The following is a 24,910-nucleotide window of genomic DNA, read 5'->3' as shown; positions in this document are numbered from 1 at the left end:
CGACATCGCTGCTTCAGGAGCTGTCGATTTTCTGGCAGGTAACTTTATCGACAATATACTTATACAAACATTCAAGGTAAAGAACAACGCCGTACATTACTACAACACATTAACAAAAAAGATGTTTCCCAGAGGAGTGATTAAAACAAACACTCCTGACCTCCCTGCTGAGTGTGGCAGTGTGAGATGTAACGAGTCGAAGGCAGGGTATGAAATAAATAAAGTGTGATGTTCAAGGAATAATGTTTAAGGAAGTTTTCGGGTTTTTGATGCGTTCCAAGATAGCGAGACGAGAGCTCACTACTAATAGTGATCTACAGGGGAGACAATGGCATAAAACACTGACTTTTTAAAAAAGGGCCGTGCGATGCGTGGAAGTCTAGCATTCATTGTTCATCGATAATTGACTTTCAAAAGGTTGCCTTAAGCATATTTTTGCATGTGCAGAGTAGTAAATTACAGTGGTAAAAGACAGCTTTGGTCAGGTTGCAGTTTAAATTAACCATAGGCTGATTTTCATATGCTGTAAACCAGGAATGCAATGAAGATCGCGTTAATGGGAATTTATTTGGAGATGTCAGGACTTGGTGCCAGGGAAGATATCTCGGGCATTTTTATACAGGTTCAAGTTAATGAGGGAGAAATGTAGCACAATCAAATGAACAAATGATTGGAACAAATTACTATGGATACAGAAAATCAAAACTAACAATTAACAGACAAGAAATACATCAATGTTTGAGGTCAGCAAAGTGAGTGGAAGGGAGATATTTTACCAACACTGCTGCTGCTCCAACATTTACTTGGACTTCTGGTAAGATGGCAGCCCATGCAAATACAATGGCCTCTTGGACGCCGACCGGAGGTGTTTTTTCTCTGTGTAAAATTTGTTTTTTATGATCCAAAGCCAACTCTACTCCAAGAACTTCAAGCAATGCAGGGCTACTCCATCAGTGAGCTGCTGGTGGACAGCAGTAACTGGACGGGTGTCGGCAGCAGAGCCAGCCGAGGCTGGGATGGTGGATAAGGAGCCCATTGGGATATCAGAGGAGCCGGTTTGGGTACGAAGGAGCTGATCCCGCTGAAGACAGTGTTGCTTACCGCTACTTGGAAGCATCGAAGTTGGTGCAGGAGATAAGTCTCGGACATTTCACTTGTTATCGCAACCCTCTGCTGGACGGTGATAATGTCAGTTGCTGCAGGCCCGTTACGTTTGTCTGGTGGCAGGACAGATGACAAGGCAGCTCTGTAGCCTCAGTTGTAGTGAGGACCAGGCCTCAAGCCTCGGGCTTGCCTGCTGCTGCAGACCAGGTGAGAAGACGGGGAAGCGTTACAGCGTGGCGTTTGCACTTGACTGGGGCCTGACCTCTCCAATTGGTACTGCCCTCTCAAGCAGCGGAATGACAAGCTGGATTGTGTGCATCTGCTCACTGCAGGGAAACTGTACCATCGATTGTTGGACATTGTTGCTCAGGGTCTTGGGCAATATATATGTTTTTTTGGAGTCAATATGCTTCTTTGCCCGCTAGTTTGAATGTTTGCTTGCTACTTTGAATGTCTTGCACCTTGACCTAGAGGTGCACCGTCTCGTTCAGCTGTATCTATGTATCGCTTCAATAGAAGTGGAGAAAGGAGAGGGGAAGAGAAGAGGAAACAAACTCTGAAAATGTGAGGCCAAAGTTATCAAGACAAAAATCACTTAAAAATATGAGTTAGTGACAGAAGGCAGGAAAATAAAAGAATCGAATTGAAACTGAAAAATACACACATATGTGTTAAACTCAACTAGGCTGACATTACATCATTGTCCCACTTTTAGTTTTTAATGCAAGTTAATCAGAATGATTGCTTCTACCATTGCCATCTCTACCTGAGTACACCAGCAATCGAGGGCAGAAACACCAAAATACTCCCCCCTTTGGATAAAGAAATTTCTCATCACCTCTGCCCTCAGTACTTTGAGATTGCCAGTCCTAACTCTGTATATCCTTCTTAACTTCTATATTATGTATTGCATTGAACTGCTGCAGCTAAGTTAACAAATTTCACGTCACATGCCGGTGATAATAAACCTGATTCTGATTCTGAAATCTCAATTATTGTACCCAAATCCTATTACAAATAGAGCCAAAATGATATTTGCCCACTTGCCTGCTGGTTTGGATAGTACAATTTGCGTCTGATATTTTTTTCATGCCTTTATTTTTTTTCTTTGTACTTTACAATCAAAGAAAAAAAGCAATATTTGAACTTCTGACTTCCTGACTTTTAAGTCACAGTCAGTTAAATTCAATTAAAGTTGATAGATTGAGTATAGGGTTGATGAGAACTGTTTTTAAAAGTTGCATTAATATAGATTTTGGAACTGAACTATTCTCCTTAATCACAATTTAACCAGTGATAAGAGTCTTTTGAGACCAGAAATTAATATTTCTTAGATGACTCCTGCCTCACTATCTCTCCAGGACAGTTAGGTCAACAAACAAAATCCACTGGCTGAATCCTTCAAAGAGATGCCCACTTAAGTAAATAACAAGTGACAACATTTAGTTTCTAAAATTTGGAAACAAATGTCTTTCATAGTTTTGAGTGAGATTCTGGATACATCTTATTTTAATTTAAAATCAGTTTTCACAGAGCATATTGGTAAAATTTATATTTAAAGGGAAATAAATAGGCTTCTCATTTCCCTTGGTTTAGAGTCATAGTACAGTACAGTACAGAAATGGGCCCTTCATCCCATCTAGTCCATGCCAACCTTTTTTCTCCATCTAGTCCCATCTACCTGGATGCCATGGTAACATAGGGGTTAGTGCGATGCTATGATAGTTCGGGGCTTGGGGCTTGGAGTTAAATCCCAGCATCCTCTGCAAAGAGTTTGTACAACCTTCTCGTGGAATATATGGGTTTTCTCTGGGGGCTCCGGTTTCCTCCCGCAGTTCAAAGATGCACCAATTAGCAGGTTAATTGGCCGTTGTAAATTGTCCCATGATTAGGCTAGGGTTAAATCAAGGGTTGCTGGTTGTGTGGCTTGAAGGGCTGGGAAGTCCTATTCTGCACTGTATCTCTAAATAAATATATTTTTAAGAAAACGTGCGTCCAGACCAAGAGTCTCCAATTGTTCCAATTGAGTCTACATCCATCACCTCCCCTGGCAGTTCATTCCACATTCACATCACTCTCTGAGTGAAGAAATTTCCCCAAAGGTTCCCCTTTAATATTTAATCTTTCACCCTACCCTATGATGTCAAGTTCTCAAACAACCTCGGTGGAAAAAGCCTGCATACATTTACACTATCTTTGCCCCTCATTATTTTGTATACTTCTATCAATTCTCCCCTCATTCTTCCAGGCTCCAGGGAATAAAGTCCTAGCTGTTTCAACTTTACCCCTCAACTTAGTTTCAACTCCTGCAACATCCTTGTAAACTTTCTCTGTACTTTTTCAATCTTATTGATCTTTCCTGTAGGCAGGTGACTAGAACTGCACAAAATACTCCAAAATAGGCCCTGTCAATGTCTTATACAACATAACATCCCAACTCCTGTACTCAATTCTCTGATTTATGAAGGCCAATATGCCAACAGCATTCTTTATGACCCCATCTACCTGTGATAGCACTTTCAAGGAATTGTGCATCTGTTTTCTCAGATCCATTTGTCTTACAACACAGCTCAATATCCTACCACTCACTGATAAGTCCTACCTTGGTTTGTCCTGCCAAAGTGTAACACCTCACACTTGTCTGCGTTCAATTCCATCTCCCATTTTTCAATCCATTTTCCCAGCTGGACCAGATCATTCTGCAAGCTTTCACAGCCTCCTTTAGTATCTACTATGCCCCCAGTCTCAATGTCATCCACAAATTTACCACATTATATTTAAATCATTAATAGACCTAGCCATCTCCCACCTATTCCTGTCTTCTGCTAAGCCAATGCTAAATGCTAAATGCAGTTTACTACTTTATCCTGAATGCCAAGCGACTCCAACTTCCACTTCCTTTCCTTCATCAACCTTCTTCGCTTGTAACCTCCTCAGAGAAACCAAGATTGGTTTGACACGACCTACCGCACACAAAACCACGTTGTCTATCCCAAATCAGGTCATGTCTACCCAAATACTTATATACCTTGTTCCTTTTAGAATGCCATCCAATAATTTACCCACCACTGATGTCAAACTCACTGTGTGACAATTTCCCGGCTTACTCTTATAGCATTTCTTGAGCAATAGGAGAACATTTACAATCCCCCAGTCCTCTGCACTTCATCCGTGGCTAAGGATATTATTTTAAATCTCTCTGCCAGGGCCCCTGAAATTTCTGCACCAGCCTCGTACAAGAAGTCCTCATGTCAGGTACTGAGCATTTATCCACCCTAATTTGCCAAGGGAGTAATGCTGCTTAATACCATAGTTACACAGGGATTAAATAAGACTATTAATCAGAAATGTCTCTGCCTGGTAATAAATAGAGTCTGGAACTCGTTACCATCTGATATTCCTGGGCCCTACAGAGAGCACAGGGTGCAGGGGCGGCCGGAGGGTGCAGTAGGCATTACGGGCTTGAGGGTGCACGACTGACGTGGAGGCGGGGCTGAGGGAGGGAGGAGCACCCGTCCGTCTTGTGTCCGCTTTCCCGGAAAGACGGCGACGACGTTCGCGTGCCGACGCTACGCTTGACGCCGGCTGTTGCCCGGCAACGGGAAAGATACACGGAGAGCGAGGAGAAGGCGCGGCTCCGCTCGCTGGCGGCAACAGCGTTGGGGAAACATCTCTTCCAGGGTTGTTCCGGCTGAACGGCGCGACACCTCTGGCACCCAGTCTGAATGAAAATGCTTGACTTGGACGCGGTGGGTGAAGTCAGTGAGTTTAACATCTGCTCCAGCCCCGGCTACACCTGCCTGGCCGGCGGCTGCTCGGTCTCGGCTTGCGGTTCGTGTTACACCTGCACCCTCCAGATGAAGCTCGTCGCCACCAAGCAATGGTTCCTCCGGGCTGGCGACCTGACCAAGCAGCTGTTTTTGAAAGGGCTGATCCGGAGGATTGGCAGCAGGGACCTCTTGCTGCAGGTGGACAGACTCCTGCAGCCGACATTTGGTAAAGATTTCACCCACTCTCGCTCATGTGCTAACCCAAGCCTTCCAGGGGACTTAAGTACGCAGAGCTCGGACCGCAGTTTGAACAAATCCGCTCTATGCGAATATATCTCCGACACTTGGGAATGGTTCGCTAACAGCAGATACTGGACAAAAGCAAACTACGTTCTGGGATTACTCCAGTTATGTGATGTCAAACTACTTTACCTTCTAGCTAATCTGGTTCGCGCTCTTATACTCAGTGAGAAAATGCCTGACTCCCCTGTAACGAAAGGTTAGGAATACCTCAGTATTTAATTGAAATGCGCACAATGACATTCACTTACAAAAGCAATAAAACATGGACTCTTTCCAACATTGAAGCAAAAAAAAATTAAATTAAGGGTATGCTAAGCACATTGCAGAATAATAACACGAGGAAATCTGCAGTCCTGACGAAGGGTCTCGGCCCGAAACGTCGACTGTACCTCTTCCTAGAGACGCTGCCTGGCCTGCTGCGTTCACCAGCAACTTTTATGTGTGTTGCTTGAATTTCCAGCATCTGCAGAATTCCTGGTGTTTGCGAAATCTGCAGATGCTGGAATTTCAAGCAACACACATCAAAGTTGCTGGTGAATGCAGCAGGCTAGGCAGCATCTCTAGGAAGAGGTACAGTCTTCTTTCAGTTAGTCCTGACGAAGGGTCTCGGCCGGAAACGTCGGCTGTACCTCTTCCTAGAGATGCTGCCTGGCCTGCTGCGTTCACCAGCAACTTTTATGTGTGTTGCTTGCAGAATAATATACAGTTTTGTGGGTTTATTAATGTTATCAATTGTTATTTTCAAAATCATGCTTTTAATCTGGCCTTGTTTCTTGCTCAATTTTCTTCCTTCTTGTTCCAGCCAGCAAAAGGTAAACTGTGTGGGATGGACTTATTGATGCACTGAAAAAGTTCATGAATTACTGTAGTAGACGTTGTCTATGTGGACTTCAAGTCTTTGACAAAGTACCTCATAAACAGTCGGTTAGCGAAGTCCAAGCTGAAGGCAGGACGCTCAGTGCAAAATTGGATAAAAAATAGTTCGACAAAAACAGCAAGTTGTGGTAGATGGTTGTATTTTTTCAGGCTGAAGAACGTTAGATTTTGATGTTATTGCATAATCTGCATTAAATCACTGATTTTTTTGACTGATACAATTTCAATAGTGGAATAGCGAAATGGGCCAGTGGAACTTAACACAGGTAAGTGTGAAATGGATGGGCAGGAGTGATAAAGTTCTTACCACACAGTTCACAAGAAGAGTGAGTGGGAGATTATGTGCATAGATCTTTGAAGGTGTCAGGAAACATTGGCAGAGTGGTCAGTAAAGCAGCTGGGATCATGGATTTCATACATAACACCATAAGGCACAGGAAGACTGAGGCCATTTGGTCCATTGAGTCTGCTCTGCCATTCCATTATAGCTGATTTATTATCCCTCTCAACTCCATTCTCCTGCCTTCTCCCCTTAATCTTTGACACCCTTACTAATTGAGGATCTATCAGCCTCTGCTTTAAATCTACCCAATGACTTGGCCTCCAGAGCCATCTTGTGGCAATGACTTCCAGAGATTCACTACCCTCCGGCTAAAGAAATTTGTCCTCATCTCTGTTCTAAAGGGATGCCATTCTATTTGGTGATGAAGCAACCCCTCCATGTCCACTCTATCTAGGCCTTTCGATATCCAATGGATTTCAATGAGATTCCCCCCCCCACCTCATTCTTCTTACTCCAGTGAGTATTGGCCTAGAACCATCAAATACTTCTCATACATTAACTCTTTTATTTCTATACATAAATATATTCAGTAAAGATGCAGGGAAGTTATACTGGGCTTTTGTAAAGCTGTGACCAGTTTTTAGTTGTAATATTGCTGCCAGTTCTGGTCACCATACAATCTTTGAAAAAGAAGAGAGGGATCTCAGATTAATTTGGAGATTTAGGAATTTCAACTGCAAGATTAGCTGGAGAAGTTGGGGTCATTCTCAAACTAAAGAGGGTTGAGGGAGTTCTGATAGAGTTATACGAGTTTTGACAATTTTATGTTAGATTAACAAAGTCATTGACACTAAATAAGGGTGTACATATTTAAGATTTTGTACATTAAATATTGAAATAAATAGGTAAAATATTTTCAGACTTTTGAGCGGTAATGAAATTGCAATTGCTGCCTTAGAGGTCAGTGGAAGCAGAAACCATCAATAATTTTAAATGAAGAATGAAGAACGGTTGAATGAATTAAACTTGCAGAGGGATGGGGATTGAGTGAGGGAATGGGATTGACTGGATTTTTCTATAATGAGTTGAAATGGACTCAGAGGCTACATATCCACCTCCTGAACAAGAGGCTTTCAGCAGTGAGACAGATTGGTTGGTAGAGTGATGTCACAACAACCTTGCACTCAATATTGGGAAGACCAAGGAATTTGTTTGTGGATTGTTTGTGAAGCCAAGAGAACACATACCAGGTTATCGATGGGTCAGCAATGGAAAGGATGAGCACTTCACATTCCTGGGAGTCAATATTTCAGAGGATCTATCCTGGGTCCAACATATTAGACCGTAAGACCATAAGACAAAGAAGCAGAAGTCGGCCATTTGGCCCATCGAGTCTGCTCCGCCATTTTATCATGAGCTGATCCTTTCTCCCATTTAGTCCCACTTCCCCGCCTTTTCACCATAACCTTTGATGCCCTGGCTACTCAGATACCTATCAATCTCTGCCTTAAATACACCCAATGACTTGGTTTCCACTGCTGCCCGTGGCAACAAATTCCATAGATTCACCACCCTCTGGCTAAAAAAATTTCTTCGCATTTCTGTTCTGAATGGGCGCCCTTCAATCCTTAAGTCATGCCCTCTCGTACAATACTTCCCCATCATGGGAAACAACTTTGCCACATCCACTCTGTCCATGCCTTTCAACTTTCGAAATGTTTCTATAAGGTCTCCCCTCACTCTTCAAAACTCCAAGGAATACAGTCCAAGAACGGACAAACGTTCCTCATATGTTAACCCTCTAATTCCCAGAATCATTCTAGTGAATCTTCTCTGTACCCTCTCCAACGTCAGCACATCCTTTCTTAAATAAGGAGAGCAAAACTGCCCACAGTACTCCAAGTGAGGTCTCACCAGCGCCTTATAGAGCCTCAACATCCCATCCCTGCTCCTATACTCTATTCCTCTAGAAATGAATGCCAACATTGCATTCGCCTTCTTCACTACTGACTCAGCCTGGAGGTTAACCTTAACAGTATCCTGTACAAGGACTCCCAAGTCCTGTTGCATCTCAGAACTTTGATTTTTTTTCCCCGTTTAAATAATATTCTGCCCGTTTATTACTTCTGTCAAAGTGCATAACCATACACTTTCCAACACTGTCCATTCTTCCAATCTATCCAAGTCTCTCTGCAGACTCTCCATTTCCTCAGCACTACCAGCCCCTCCACCTATCTTCGTATCGTCAGCAAACTTGGCCACAAAGCCATCTATTCCATAATCCAAATCGTTGATGTACAATGTAAAAAGAAGTGGCCCCAACACGGACCCCTGTGGAACACCACTGGTAACCGGCAGCCAGCCAGAATAGGGTCCCTTTATTCCCAATCACAAAGAAGACACCAGTAAACTTCTTTAGAAGTTTGAGGAGATTTGGTATGTTGCCAAAGACGCTGGCAAATTTCTAGAAATGTACTGGGGAGAGCATTCTGAGTGCTTGCATCACTGCCCGCTGTAGATGCTCCAATGCACAAGATCAGAAACAAAAGCTGCCGAGGATTGTTGACTCAGCCAGCTCCTTGATGGGCCTAGCCTCCTCAGCATCGGGGGCATCTTCAAAAGGCGATGTCTCAAGAAGGTGGCATCCATCATTAAGAAACCTCGCCATCTAGGGACGCCTTCTTCTCATCGCTGCCATCAGGGAGGAGGTACAGGAGCCTGAAGATGCACAGTCAATGTTTTATGAACAGCTTCTTCCTCTCTGTACTCTGAGGTTGTGTTCATGGTTTCTGAATGAACCCATGAACACTACCTCATCACTTTGCTCTCTCTTTTTGCACTAATTTATTTTTTATATATTTCCTATTGTACCATAGTATTTTTTGTCTTCCACTGTAGTGCAGCCCCAAAACAACAAATTTCATGGCGATGTTCGTAATAATAAAACCTGATTCTGATAATGTCTATGACTATAAAGTCAGCATAGTCTCTCTAATTTATCTTACTATAGTTTCATGTGATTGATTTTTAACAAAGAGCTTCATATCAATAATTTTCGACTGCAGTTTCATATCATATTAACCAAAGAAAGATCAAGTGTTTGGTTAGCAGATTTCAAGAAATCCATGTATTAATGCAAAAGGAAAACTGGAAAGTAAATTTGTGCACAATAATCTCCCACAAACACCATTGTGACAGTGATTAACTGATCTGTTCATAGTATTGTTAGTTGTTGTATAAACACCAGCCAGGTGTTAGGTTGCTCATGTTCCTTTGTAGCAGTGCACTAATGTTTGGTTACTAAGAGCTCCTCTCTTTAAATAAACATTAATCTTTTTTAGCTATTCTTCTCCTTGTGGTGCAGTTTGATTGCTATAGTTCTGATATTTACCAAATTATGATACTTAGAACCTTTAAATCTACAGAGCTATGTGGCAATTGTTTCCACCAATAAAACCGACAGAACTTAGTCATAACAGCCACAGTACATAACACAATTAATGTAGCAAAATATCTTGAAGCACTTTATCTGATGTTTATAATTAAAATTAATATGTTATTATGAGAAGAGGAAACTGGCGAAAATGGTCAAAAGTTTAGTTAAAGTAGGTTTTAGAAAGCAAGATTAAGGAGGAAAGGGATTGTGCAAACTAGCTTATTATGAAAGGGTGTTGTATGGTTTCAAAGTTAATTCTTGATATTGCCTTTTTTGTCTTCTTAGGCAGTCCTTTGGGATTGAGGATGACTGATATCCACTGAGGTCTTGTGGTTCTGAGGTGGATACTGAGAGAAACACAGATACAGTATATGCTCAGATGGGATGGGTACTGGCTGATGGGTTGAGTACTGGCTGATAGGATGGGTAGTGGCTGATGAGATAGGTTGGGTACTGGCTGATGGGTTGAGTAGTGGCTGATAGGATGAGTTGGGTAGTGGCCGATGGAATGGGTTGAGTAGTGGCTGATGGGATGGGTAGTGGCTGATGGAATGAGTTGGATACTGGCTGATGGGTCAGGTACTGGCTGATGGGATGAGTAGTGGTTGATGGAATGGGTTGGGTAGTGGCTGATGGAATGGGTTGGGTAGTGGCTGATGGGTTGGGTACTGGCTGATGGGAAGGGTGCTAGCTGGTGGGTTGGGTAGTGGCTGATGGGTTGGGTACTGGCTGATGGAATGAGTTGGATACTGGCTGATGGGATGGGTAGTGGCTGATGGAATGGGTTCTGTACTGGTTGATGGGTTGTGTACTGGCTGATGGGAAGGGCGATAGCTGGTGGGTTGGGTACTGGCTGATGGGTTGTGTACTGGCTGATGGGAAGGGTGCTAGCTGGTGGGTTGGGTAGTGGCTGATGGGATGGGTAGTGTCTGATGGGTTGTGTACTGGCTGACAGGAAGGTGCTAGCTGGTGGGATGTGTAGTGGCTGATGGGTTGGATTGGTGTCTTTTCTTTTTGTACCTTGCTTTGTACAGTAGAATGCAAGTTCATTTCATTAAACTTGATGACTTTGTTTGAATTGTGCACTTCTGGTGAGGGGCTGTTTATGTAAAGAGTTGCAGCATATAAATAAATCTATATATCACAGATGGAAAGCAGTAATCCTATTGTAGTCAAACGTTAAAATAGAAAGATGTATTGATACACTGCTATACAGTGTAATGTAAATAGAAATGTAAAATATTATTTTACAAGTATTATCTATAAATATCCCTTGTATGGGAGAAACTATTCTTATGAGTAATATAGAGAATCCTGTGAGATATTTTTGCAGACAGTGTATGTGAAGTGTGTAAAAACATTTACTGTTTTTGCCAAAACTCAGTTGGTGAAGTAATCATTCAACTCTGACTGTCGCGTTGTTCACATAATAATATCTACGTCCCATCGAATATGATATAATTCTGACACAGCCACTTTCAATGCTTTAATAGGTTTATCTCACGGCAGGGTCTGTCCAAATGTTGTTTTCTTATCTGTATCAAGAGCTCAGTGTCATGTAGGATAGGTCTTGTGATGGGTCAAGCTGGATAAGAAAATTGTGGAACAACACTAAGCAAGTTTGAAGATAGTGTGTTCTGATTTTGGTTTACATGAGCCTCTCAGACAAATAAAGGACAATTTAAAAGTTCATTACCAAGCAAGATTAATGTTGTACTCTAAATGTCACTGGTTAGTAGAAATGTAACGTTATTTTAACATACATTTTACTTACCAGCTTCAATCTGAAGTGACTGGTAATTTGGAACAATCTCAAATACAATAAATAATCAAATTGTGATTGGCCTGATATTTATTTCATTTTGAAGACACAATGGAGACATTTTGTTTATTTCATTCTAGTTAGACTTAAAGAGACACAGATGGATTTAATATTGTTTTGTAAAAAGATTCTTGATATTTTAAATGAAGTTTCATCAGAGTCATTACCAGAAACACATGGTTGATGAGCTGTGGTGTGGAAATGAATATTTGTTCATATTGCTGTGAAATACTTAATCCTTTCTGTTTTTTTATCAAACTAAATGTATTAACATTTTAGCCTCTATATACGAGGGGCAATTAATAAGGTCGTGGCCTAAGGTAGAAGGTGTCAATTTTAGAAAACGTAGCACATTTATTTTTCAATATAGTCCCCTCCTACATGTGCACGCTTAGTCCAGCGATCGTGGAGCATACGGATCCCTTCTTTGTAGAAGTCGGCGTCCTGGGGCTCCAGAAAGTGGTCCACAGCTGGGGTAATTGATAACTTTGTGGCCTAAGGTAGAAGGAGATGAGTTATTAACTTCAAACTTTCTGCAGAATCACTCGGAGACTGCATGTGCATGTAACGAGAGCTGTATGACTCATCTCCTTCTACCTTAGGCCACAAACTTATCAATCACCCCTTGTATTATGACTGTTGAAAAATAGTGCAATATTTTACTTTTACTTTTTATTAATGACAGTTACTGTTTAGCTATTTTTGACCAATAACTTCATGGCGTTCCTGAATCATGGTTTTAATTTTTGTTTTCTGCTTGCTAGTTGGTTTTGTATCCACCTGTTCAGGCGAATTTTTAAATATTATTTTGATAGTGTTAAAACTGCACCAATCACATATCTAAATTTACATATAGGTGTATAATTTCATGATAATTTAAGTAGTAGCCAAAATATGCATTCAAACAGATGTTTTTATCAACTGATAGAATTTGGAAATAATTCTTTTTATTAATAATACGGAAGAAGATTGAGACACGCTTCCTTGAGTTAAAATAACTTGTATTACTGATACTCCACACCAGGTCTCACCTGAGATTTGAATTATAAGATGGCCTTAAACATTATCCTAATGATTTCAGCGAAAGGAGATACGATTTGCTAAGACACAGATTTCAAACTTAGTTTGCCTGGACCTTGTGAGCATGAGGTCATCACATTTGTCCCTTTAATTTCCACATGTTTTGTTCATTTGTGTGACTTTGTGCAATAGAAATGCAGATCTGTTTAATAGCTGAAACATAGGGAAATGTAATGAGTGTGCTGTTAGTTACAGAGAAGTTTCCAAAAGACAGAGTTAACAAAAAACATCTGAATGACATTTTCATACATTGGGAATCAATCGGAAGAAATATTCAGTCTATGAAATTTCTTATTAACATAATTTTTATAAAAACCATAAAACTTGCAAAATGCTGTAATAAATTAGATATTTACTGGCAAGCAAGTCTGAAAAGGCTGAGAGCACCTTGTTTATAGGTAATTATCCGGTGAATTTAAGGCAGCAAGTGTCCAGAAAATTAATTATGGTAGTAGTTGAAAATCTAAACAGAAAGTAGTAGAAATACACACTTGGCCAGACAGCATCTAAAATGATCTAATTCTGGCATTTACGTACTTCATTATTTCCTCTGTTTGCTCCTGCAGTAGATAAATATTAAATCGTCTTGTTTTTTATCCATTTTTTCTGAGTAGACCCGTTTTGTTGTGGATTATTTATCGGTTTGAATTACATTGACATGGAGGTTTTATGGCAGATTTAAACATAATAATGAAAGATCCTGCTCATAACTTTGGTTTGAACCTTGCATTTTAAAATTTCCATTTGATATCCTTTCTTTGTAATATCAGAATCTGCAACCTATTCACAATGATGAAGTTGTGTCTCGTTCACACTGACGAAGTTGTGTATCATTCACAACCCTTGAGACCCATTCTGCTGAATTTTGCAGGCAGAATCTTTGGGCTGGATTTCACTGATGTTCAGCTACTCATTCTCCAGAGAATCGGACCTGGGAACTGCTTTTTCTGGGTTAGTTCATTCCTAACTTCTGCTCTCTGCTTTGCAACACAGATGCCAAAAATGAACTGGAAGAAACACAGTGTGCATCTGGCCTTTCACATTGCTGCTGTATCCAGCTTTCTAGCTTTAAATCTTGTGTATCATAGCCAGCTATTATGTACATATTTACTTAGAAATACAACAGTGCGGAATAAGCCGTTCCGGCCCTTCAAGCCAAGCTGCCAGCGACACCGATTTCATGCTAACCTAATCGTGGGACAATTTACAATGATCATTTAACCTACTAACTGATAAGTCTTTGGACTGTGGGAGGAAATCAGATCACCCGCAGGACACTCACGCATTCCATTGGGAGGAGGTACAAATTCCTAACAGGGGATACTGGGATTGAACTTGGAACTCCAATGCCCCAACCTATAATAGCAACTCATTAGCCACTCGCTACTGTGATTGACTACAAGATCTTTGAAGTAAAAATAACCCACGTTTTAATAATGATGCCTCTAAGCCTAATAGTTTTAGGGGCTTCATAAAATAAGCTATGTCAATGAATTGAAACAAAATATATTATTTCTTTTTTCCCTGTAGAACAAATTTTGATCACCACATTTTCTTTTTATTTGGAAAAGAAAAGTATACTTGGCAGGAGAAAGATTAGTAGCATTCATTTAAAATCTCAGTTGAAATGGATCCTTTTATTTTCGTTTTAAATAGAGGTGTGATAGGGTTAGAAGGTGTTGGCAAAACATCTTATCCCAGGAGGGCATTTAAGTATTACAAGGTGGGAGGAGGTATCAAAACATAATACTGGATCATTGATGCTGCTCTTTTCATATATGAACAACCAATTTTCCCCCTACTCCTCTTCCAAATTCAGGATGGCTGACTCCCACTTTCCATGATTATTGACACATCTGCTCTAACTCCCTGCTACGTCACCAGTCCCCTCCAGTATACTTCCTTCGTGACATCTGTCAATTATTCTGTTTCCCAATCGTGGGAAGTGAAAGCAGACAGTGGAGCTAAACTGCAAAAGCAGCCATCACCCCTACTCCCTCCAACATGTGGAGAAGTCAAAGTCAAGATTGTGGTCCTAAGGTTTAGATCCACAAACTCGCATGTTACTATCCTTACCTTTCTGGGATAAGATCAGGAGAATTCTGAAATATTTTGTAATTGGAGCTTTAGGAAGTATGGAGGAGCACAGACGAGCGAAAAACCACCTCAAAGTTCACAAATGGCCATAGTGATTATAATGGAAACAAAATACTTACCTTGGGCAATAATCTTGCTATTTCTTATGAAATTATACCAAAATGTTATTACAGAGCAATCAGCCTTATGTAACAATTTCAAACACCTTCGTGAAAAAAGCAAAATTGAAACCAATTCCTAATCACAATATCTGTTCAGAAGATATTTATAAAATTTACTGTAAATACAAGCAAAAAAGCTTTTACGATCATCATTATTAATGACCATTAAATCAGATTGATTTTTTTCAGAATGGGTTAAGCATGGAGATACCGTCTCACTGAATGAATCAAGATACAGCTTTAAAACAGACGAACACCCCGAACTGCAGGAACTGGTTGATATTTGGCCTCAGTTTACTGTTGTCACTTCTGATATAATGCCTCGTAGCTTCCTCAATCAACCCACAGAAGCTGTTGGTAAGAAAGTTTAACGGATGATATTTTAAAAGGACTCTCAATTTTTACACCATTATCGACACCATTATCGACACCCTTGCTGTTCTGAAATCCCTCGTTATATCTTTTCTTCATTTAATTGAGAATAATATAGCATTAATAACATTTAAAATAATTCCAGTAAATCTTGCAGCATGCCTGCTTGATGTGCCTGCTGCATCTGACAAGCTAGCATTGAACCTTATTTTCTGCTTTGCCAAAATTATCATTCTGGAGATCTTCCTGGCTCCCTGAGGAAAGAGGGCCCCTCTCTTTCCCTCCAACTCAGCCTCCAGAATTATCTCGGAAAAGTGACAAGCCTTCTCTTGCCTGTGATCAGTGATGACTTCTAAGGGCTGTGGACTAACTTCCTTCATCAGTTGAGCCACAGAGTGCAGCTCCCTTTGAGTGGTGCAGGGATGCCTTCATTTTGGGTTTGTTCGCTTCAACTGCACCAACTGACAGCCCTGTGTAGGATCCACTCTGCTTACCCCACTTGGGGAAGGGGCTGGAAAAGGTACCCTAAAAATAGCCTGCCTTGAAACCTTCTGACCAGATTACCATGTTCAGTGGGATCGCTGTTTATGGTTAGAAACAGAGAAACATGAACTTTGGAGCCTGGAATGTGCTCACTCTGAAAGGTAGTGCAACCAGTGATTGGCCAGAAAGAAAAGCTGTGATCATCGCCAGAGAACTGAGGAGATGCCATATCGACCTTGCTGCTCCTTCTGAATCCTACCTGGTAGTCAGAGGACCACAGAAAGAATGTGATTATTCCTTCTTCTGGAAGGGAGAGGCAGCTGACGAGCCCAGGGTCCATGGTGTTGGGTTTGCAATAAAGAACCAGTTTGTCAGTCAATGTTCTGAACTTCCCACGGGGATCAGTGAATGTCTCATGACCATCCATTTGGTGCTTGCCAACAACCAGATGGCAACCGTCATGAGTGCTTATGTACCAACTCTGGACTTGCATGAGTATGAAAAAGAGGCCCTCTACACTTGCCGAGATACAACACTGTTGAGCATCCCCAAAGAGCATAAGAGAATTCTCTTGGGGGATTTCAATGCTGGAGTCAGTCAAGATTTCAACCTTTGGAAGGGTACCAAAGGAAACCCAACATCAATTCAAATGGAGTGCTACTTTCACCATATTTGTGGAGCACAATTTTATCATCATGAACATTCTCCTCCACTAGAAAAACAAATTCAAGGCATCTTGGCAGCACCCTTGATCTAAACAGTGGCATCTCATTTACTATGTCACTGAGCAAGTTAGGGACTGATGTAATGTGAATATCACGAGAGCCTTGATTGGGGTCAGGTAACTGCTGGACAAATCGTGGCCTGATCTGCTCCACCATATCCATCTCAGATTTAGGAAAAAGAGGAGGGTTCATATGAAACAGACCAGGCCGATACCAAAACTGGAGCCCATTTGACACTCCTACCCTTCAGCATCTTTGGGTCTCGTTTGGGGAAAACCTCCAATGGGAATATCTGGAGGATATTGAAGAACACTGGGGTATGCATAAATCCCCCATCCTCAATGCCTACAAAAACATCCTTGGGTATAAGTCTAGAAGACATCAGGATTGGTTTGATGATAATGACATGGAGATGAAAACAACTTACCTTCAAGAAAAGGAAAGCCTTTTGTGCCTGGCAGAATGACATTGGCAGCAAGACCAAAAGAGAATCTTACTTTAGAGCCAAGGAAAATGCCCAGTGCAGGGTGAAGGAGCTAAATAATTCTTAGTGGACTGAAAAGCCCTGAAATTCCAGAGATTGGCAGATTCTGGTGACACAAGAGGCTACCAAAGCAGCCTATGGTCCAAGTTACTGCAGATTAAACCCTTTGTGCTCAAAGGACAGGTAGAATTTGCTAAAATATTGAAAGGATATCAACAATCAATAGAGAGAACACTTCCACGAGCTGCTTAACTGTGAAAGCACTGCTGAACAAGAGATTACTAATGAAATCCTCCAGAGACCTATGAGGGAAGACATGGGGAAACCTCTCAGTATGAAAGAGGTCCATGATGTCATCAGGAACCTGAAAAGCAACACGGCCACCGGCCCTCAAGTGATCCCAGCTGAGATCCTTAAGGAAGGTGGACCAGCACTTCTGCGTCACATATCCTCTGGTCCATGGTAGTGTAGTTGTTAGCACAATGCCTTACAGTAAAGATGACCCAGGTTCAATTCCCACCACTGCCTGTAAGGAGTCTGTACGTTCTCCCTGTGACTATGGGGGCCTCCTCCAGGTGCTTCAGTTTCCTTTCACCATCCAAAGGCATACCAATTGGTAGGTTAATTGATCATTGTAAATATTTCGGAGATTAGGCTAGGATTAAATCAGGCGATTGCTGGGCAAGGTGGCTTAAAAGGCCAGAAGGGGCTATTGGATGATGTATCTCAATAAATAAAAAAAAATAAAATCAGCCTGAAGAAATTCAACATTATATCTAAAAGCTGGGAAGACATTGCACTCAGTAGGTACACCTGGAGGAAATCTGTTCAAGAGGAAGTTGCTCTACGTGAGAGACCTCCACTGTGCCACAGAAAACAAGTGGCAGATGTGAAAGGAGAGAATGAATAACCAAAAGACCCAACCACTAGCCACAGCTACCACCTACTCCTGTCCACACTGCACCAGAATATGTGGATCCTGGATAGGCCGCTACAGCCACCTGAGGGACCATGACAACCCTTCAGGAGAAGATCATATTCGACTCGAGTGATCAAGTACTACTACTATCCAATCAGAATATGGACTCTTGAGATCTATGTTAAGGCCCATAAGAGCAGAGTTTGTACTAGTTGTCACTGAAGTCATGTTAATAGATTTGCAGCATGGGTTTCATCTGCAGTCAGTGTTGGGCTGAATGGGTGTGGGCGAATAATAGATTTCAATCGAAATACACATTCTCCATTTCTATCACAATTCAATTTCTGAGGAGACCTTCCTGACTTTCAAGCTTAATTTTGGGAGCACAGTCCTATTTCTGAGAAGACTTTGTGAAGAGTATGGTGTTACAATCATACCATCTGTTCCCAGATATTGCTGAGTAGCTTTGCAGCTGGTTCAGGATTTCTAATACTGTGTTTGCAGGCAAACTAAGATCTTGAACACATTTTTTGCAGCTAAACTAGCTTGTCAATTGAAATCACTGCATCAAAAATATTAAATTAAATAATTATAATATTTATATGATTGTAAAATCATTCAAAGGGACATTAATGTTTCTGGCTGTTATTCCCTTGTTTACAAGCTTTTATATTATAAATTAAATACACTATTTTTAAGTATCATGCTTTGTATGATCTCTGGACAATGTCTGATGCAGTAGATTTATTAATAAGCGACTAACTTAAAGATTGTACAAATACAAAATGAATGGCTTCTTTCCTCCGGTGCTAAATTGGAATGAAAGATAGTCATTGTTTACTCTGGGCATTTACTTACATTCAACTGTTGCCAATATTTTCTAAATATATGAAAGCCTCTAATAAACCTGTGATGATTTTAGAATAACTTGTATTCTATAGTCATTTAGGGGATGAAATCCTACTGTCATTAGGAGCTGGCTTTTTTTTGTTGTTGCATCCTTAGATCATATCCAACTGGCAAAGAAGAGATCGGCAATAAAGAAGATGCATTCACTGAATGAACCACAGGATGTATTCACTGAAACTGAATCCTCGATTCCATTGGTTATAACCTCTTCTTTTCAGGCAACATCAGGGGTCAGCAATTATAAGGACTTCCTCCGCTGCCTTCCTGTTCACCTTGCAAAATACATTCTTGGTAAGCACTGAGTTATCATTCACATCCAGACACAACTGGGTTTGCTCTACTAGGTCTGGGAAATCTGTATGCAGGATGAAACAAAAATAACCTTTGCACTATTAACTTTTGAGTGGGGAAATGCACCATTTTTAAGGAGAAGTTCATTGCTTAGATTGCCTTTATAGTGCTTATTTATACAGGATTGTTCTGCATAATTTGCTTTAAATAATATTGTCTTTATAATGTGTTTGGCTATCACCACAATAGGTATACATACAGTGGATGTGATCTCATTGGCACTTTACGCGGCCTTGGATCACCTGGACAGTATTAATACCTATGTCACGCTGCTGTTTATTGACTACAGCTCAGCATTTAACATAATCATTCCTACAGTTCTGATCGAAAACCTGGGCATTTGTACTTTCCTTTGTAACTGGATCCTCAATTTCTTCTGACCTGATGAAGGGTCTCAGCCTGAAACGTCGACGGTACTCTTTTGCATAGATGCTGTCCGGCCTACTGAGTTCCTCCAGCATTTTGTGTGTGTTCCTCAGTTTCCTCACTGGAAGATCACCATCAGTGTGGATTGGAAATAACATTTCCGCCTCATTGATAATCAACACTAGCACACCTCAAGGATGCGTGCTTTGCCCACTGCTCGAATCTCTCTACAGCCATGACTGTGTGGCTAGGCACAGCTCAAATGCCATCTATAAATTTGCAGCTATACTTCATCTGGAGGTTAAGGAGACTTGGTATGTCACCAAAGACTCTTGTAAATTTCTACAAGTGTACTGCGGAGATCATTCCAACTGGCTGCATCACCATTTGATATGGGGGGGGGGCACCGCACAAGATCGAAATAAGCTGCAGAAAGCTTTGAACTCAGTCAGCTCCACCAGGGTCACTAGCCTCTGTAGCATCCAGGACAGCTTCAGGGGAAGATGCCTCAGAAAGGCAGCATCCTTCATTAAGGACCCCCATCACCCAGGATATGCCTTGTTCTCATTGCTTCCATCAGATTTCTGGAAGGACAGTGAACACATGAACACTACCTCACCACTTATTTTGCACCTCTTACTTAATTGAACTATTTTATATATACTGTAATTCACATTTTTAAGAATTATATATTGCACTATATTGCTGCCACAAAACAACAAATTTCACAACGTATACCGATGATATTAAACCTGATTCTGGGTTTAGATCAAAATCCAGATTTTCTCTACACATACTCATGCCCAGCAAAATTATGTACCAGAATTCCATAAGGGAACACAGGAATCACTTATTTCTTATTCACGTGTATTCCTAAGTCTGAGTTCTAAATCAAAGCTAAAATAAGAGTTTTCCTCTTGGGCCATACATAAAACAGTGTTCCTTATTATTGAGTTTTGGAGCTGGTAAATAAATCATTTGTGGCATGTCCAGCCTGATTCAAACATTTAAATACAACATATTAAATTTATTCACTGAAAGTAAGAATATTAGTAGCATACACAAGATGAAGTAGAATAGACAATTTATACGCTTATGTCTGCTCTGTCAGTCAGTTCATCATGGCTGAAGTTTTTTATCTCAGTGCCACTTTCATCTCTAACCCATATCCTTTGATTTCCTTAATATCTAAGAATCTATCTTTGTCCTAAATAACTCTGGTGTTTAGACAATAGACAATAGGTGCAGAAGTAGACCATTCAGCCCTTCGAGCCTGCACCGCCATTCTGAGATCATGGCTGATCATCTACTATCAATACCCGGTTCCTCCCTTGTCCCCATAACCCTTGATTCCCCTATCCATAAGATACCTATCTAGCTCCTTCTTGAAAACATCCAGAGAATTGGCCTCCACTGCCTTCTGAGGCAGCGTGTTCCACACCTCCACAACTCACTGGGAGAAGAAGTTCCTCCTCAACTCTGTCCTAAATGACCCGCCAGCCCTTTGGGTAAAGAATTTTGAAGATTTGCTGTCATCTGGGTGAAGAAATTTATCTTCTTCTCTGTCCGGAATAGTCAATCTCTTACTTTGAGACAGTGACCTTTTTGTTCTAGTCATCTCAGCAAGGGGAATCAAAAATCACAAATTCAAATGGACCTCTTCTTTATTCATAAAATGTGGGTGTGCCAGAGAGTTTGTGAACTCGCCTGCTTAAGCAGACTTCTTATAAAGGGGAGAACATAACTTTATCCTGTGCAGTTGTACCTGTAACCTATTTGCTGCGTGGGATTTTTTTGGGTTTGCCTTCTGCCCTGCACAACACCACAGGCAAGACTTATCATTTGTGGCTAATGCTGACTTTACCTTTATAAATACATAGGTGAGGATGGATATATATTTTTTCGTTCTGAACATGCAGTACAATTGCAAAAATGTCCCTGCGAAGCTGACAAGTGCAGTTATAAATGATTGAGGAGAAATTCTGATTGTGTCAGTTATTGTGCAAAAGCTGAACTTAGTCAAGGTGTGCAGAATATTGTACAGAAACTTTGAGCTACCATGTCCATGCTGATCATCAAGTACCCATTTATGCAACACACATCAAAGTTGCTGCTGAACACAGCAGGCCAGGCAGCATCTCTAGGAAGAGGTACAGTCGACGTTTCGGGCTGAGACCCTTCGTCAGGACTAACTGTAAGAAGAGCTAGTAAGAGATTTGAAAGTTGGAGGGGGAGGGGGAGATCCAAAATGATAGGAGAAGACAGGAGAGGGAGGGATGGAGCCAAGAGCTGGTGATTGGCAAAAGGGATATGAGAGGATCACGGACAGGAGGCCCAGGGAAAAAGAAAAGGAGGGGGGGAACCCAGAAGATGGGCAATGGTCCAACATATTATTCTCCGTAACTTCCGCCACCTCCAACGGGATCCCACTACTAAGCACATCTTTCCCTCACCCCCCCCCCCCGCTTTCCACAGGGATTGCTCACTACGCGACTCCCTTGTCCATTCATCCCCCCCCATCCCTCCCCACCAATCTCCCTCCTGGCACTTATCCTTGTAAGCGGAACAAGTGCTACACATGCCTTTACACTGCCTCCCTTACCATCATTCAGGGTCCCAGACAGTCCTTCCAGGTAAGTCGACACTTCACCTGTGAGTTGGCTGGGGTGATATACTGCGTCTGTTGCTCCTGATGTGGCCTTCTATATATTAGCGAGACCCGACGCAGACTGGGAGATCATTTTGCTGAACACCTATGCTCTGTCCGCCAGAGAAAGCAGGATCTCCCAGTGGCCACACATTTCAATTCCACGTCCCATTCCCATTCTAATATGTCTATCCACAGCCTCCTCTACTGTAAAGATGAAGCCACACTCAGGTTGGAGGAACAACACCTTATATTCCGTCTGGGTAGCCTCTAACCTGATGGCATGAACATTGACTTCTCAAACTTCTGCTAATGCCCCACCTCCCCCTCGTACCCTATCCATTATTTATTTATACATACATTCTTTCTCTCACTCTCCTTTTTCTCCCTCTGTCCCTCTCACTATACCACTTGCCCATCCTCTGGGTTATTCCCCCCCACCCCCTTGTCTTTCTCCCCGGATCTCCTGTCCCATGATCCTCTCATATCCCTTTTGCCAATCACCTGTCCAGCTCTTGGCTCTATCCCTCCCCCTCCTGTCTTCTCCTATCATTTCGGATCTCCCCCTCCCCCTCCCACTTTCAAATCTCTTACTAGCTCTTCTTTCAGTTAGTCCTGACGAAGGGTCTCAGCCCGAAACGTCGACTGTACCTCTTCCTATAGATGCTGCCTGGCCTGCTGCGTTCACCAGCAACTTTGATGTGTGTTGCTTGAATTTCCAGCATCTGCAGAATTCCTTGTGTTGAAGTACCCATTTATACTCACTTTCCATGGTTCTGTGATTTGAGCATTCATTCTAATGTTTCCTTAATGTTGCCAATGTTCCTGTCTTCACCATCCTCACTAACAGTGTATTCCAGATCACAACCATCCTCTGGGTGAATAAAATCTTTGTCACATCCCCTCTAAACCACTTATCCGTCATGGTAAAATTATGTCCTTTTGTTTTACATGATTCTTTGATGGAGAAAACCCTCTTAGTATCAATGTTTCTATTTAATATCAGAGAATGAATACAGTATACAACCTGAAATTCACACTCTTTACAGACATTCATGAAACAGAACAAAACCCAAGAATGAATGACAGAAAATGTTAGAACCCCAAAGCACCCCCCGCCTCCCACGCACAAACAGCAGCAGCAAAAATATCAACCCTCCCCTCACTTGCTCCAGCAAAAGAGTCAACCCTCACTGCCTCCCCCATGCAAGCAATAGCAAAGCCCCCAGAGACCATGAAGTAGAGTCCATCAAAATCTACTATGCATCCCAACATTTCAACATCTCAGACAGGCTCTCTCTCTCCGTAGCAAGGTAGAGAGAGATAGTGCTCCTGCAACAGCAAGAAGGGAGACCAACAACTCGCTGTTTCGATGTTATAATCTGCCGCATCGCTTGTCCGAGTCTCCTGACTTGAGGACCAGCAGACGAGAGATGGAGAGGGAGAGGTATTGATAAGTTCAGGGGCCTTCTTTTCACAGCAGCATACACTGCCTAGGGTTGCCAACTGTCCCGTATTAGCCGGGACAGCCCGTATATTGGGCTAAATTGGTTTGTCCCATACGGGACCGCCCTTGTCCCGTATTTTCCTCGCTAAGGTAGAGCATTCCTGTGCAACCGTTTGTAAGCAGAAATGGCGTAAAGTGAAGATGCAATTACCATTAATTCATATGGGAAAAAATTTTGAGTGTTCCAGACCCAAAAAAATAACTTACCAAATCATATCAAATAACACATAAAACCTAAAATAACACTAACATATAGTAAAAGCAGGAATGATATGATAAATACACAGCCTATAGGAAGTAGAAATAATGTATGTACAGTGTAGTTTCACGTAACAGAATTGGGAAGATTAAGCCAAAACCGATTTGTAGAAAAAAAAACCTGCACGTACACGTACAGGTGCCCGTGCAAGGCTTCATGGTCATGGTAGTGTTTCTCGGGGTAAATACAAGTGTCCCGTATTTGACTGCTACTTTTGTCCCTTATTTGGGAGTGAGAAAATTGGCAACCCTGACACTGCCTGCTGTATCAAAGTTTCAATCTCCTGCAGTGTTTCAGTCGGCGACCTAGGTAAGGAATTGAGGCACCCACAGGGTCACACCTTGAAGGTTCATGTCTTCCAGGCTACACCGGGAGGTATCGAAACGGCAGGCCGCTCAGCGAGTTCTGAGAGCGAGAGTGCACTATCTTGTGAAGAACCGTAGTTTGAGCTAGATCTGTAGATCACAGACTCCACAGGACCTCAGTCACCTCGTGAAAGGGAAAAAAAGACATGAGAAGAGAAAAATTAAACTGTTTTATGGACAAAATTGAAGAAGTCACCCAGATCTGCAAAAACCTCCAACGCCATCATTATCTGCCCTATTTATACCTCTCATAATTGTGAATACTCCAATCAAGTAATGCCCTCAGCTTCCTCAATTCCAAAGGAAACAAACCTGCCTTATATAGTCTCCCATCATCACTGAAGCACTTCAGACAAGGTAACATCCTTTGTGATCCTGATGCGGGGGTTTAATCTGAACCTTTAATAATTCCTCCACACCACCGACCTCCCCCACCCCCACACCCACCACCACTGCAGATGCTCCTTGATTCACAGAGCAGATTGTTTGTTGCTCCAGAATTTAGCATCTGCAGTTTCTTGTGCCTTCTGGTGAATCTATTCTGCACCTTTTCTAATGGAATCACTTTCCTCCTATGGTGTGGCATTCAGA

The 24,910-nt window shown here is 41.7% G+C and overlaps 1 protein-coding gene across 1 annotated transcript in view; it reads left to right on the top strand.

The window, feature by feature from the left end:
* The first annotated feature begins 4,722 nt into the window (after window positions 1-4,722).
* Window positions 4,723-24,910, top strand: part of fbxw10 (F-box and WD repeat domain containing 10) — a 74,543-nt gene continuing 54,355 nt past the window's right edge. Inside the window, exons 1-3 of the mRNA XM_063074290.1 lie at window positions 4,723-5,373; window positions 15,122-15,289; window positions 18,921-19,115. Of these exons, the coding sequence (XP_062930360.1) occupies window positions 4,830-5,373; window positions 15,122-15,289; window positions 18,921-19,115 (907 nt within the window). The 5' untranslated portion in view covers window positions 4,723-4,829. The remainder of the gene's footprint in view (window positions 5,374-15,121; window positions 15,290-18,920; window positions 19,116-24,910) is intronic.

Source organism: Mobula hypostoma, chromosome 22 (genome assembly GCF_963921235.1).
Source record: "Mobula hypostoma chromosome 22, sMobHyp1.1, whole genome shotgun sequence".
NCBI lineage: Eukaryota > Metazoa > Chordata > Chondrichthyes > Myliobatiformes > Myliobatidae > Mobula > Mobula hypostoma.
This window is presented reverse-complemented; position numbering and strand designations above follow the sequence as displayed.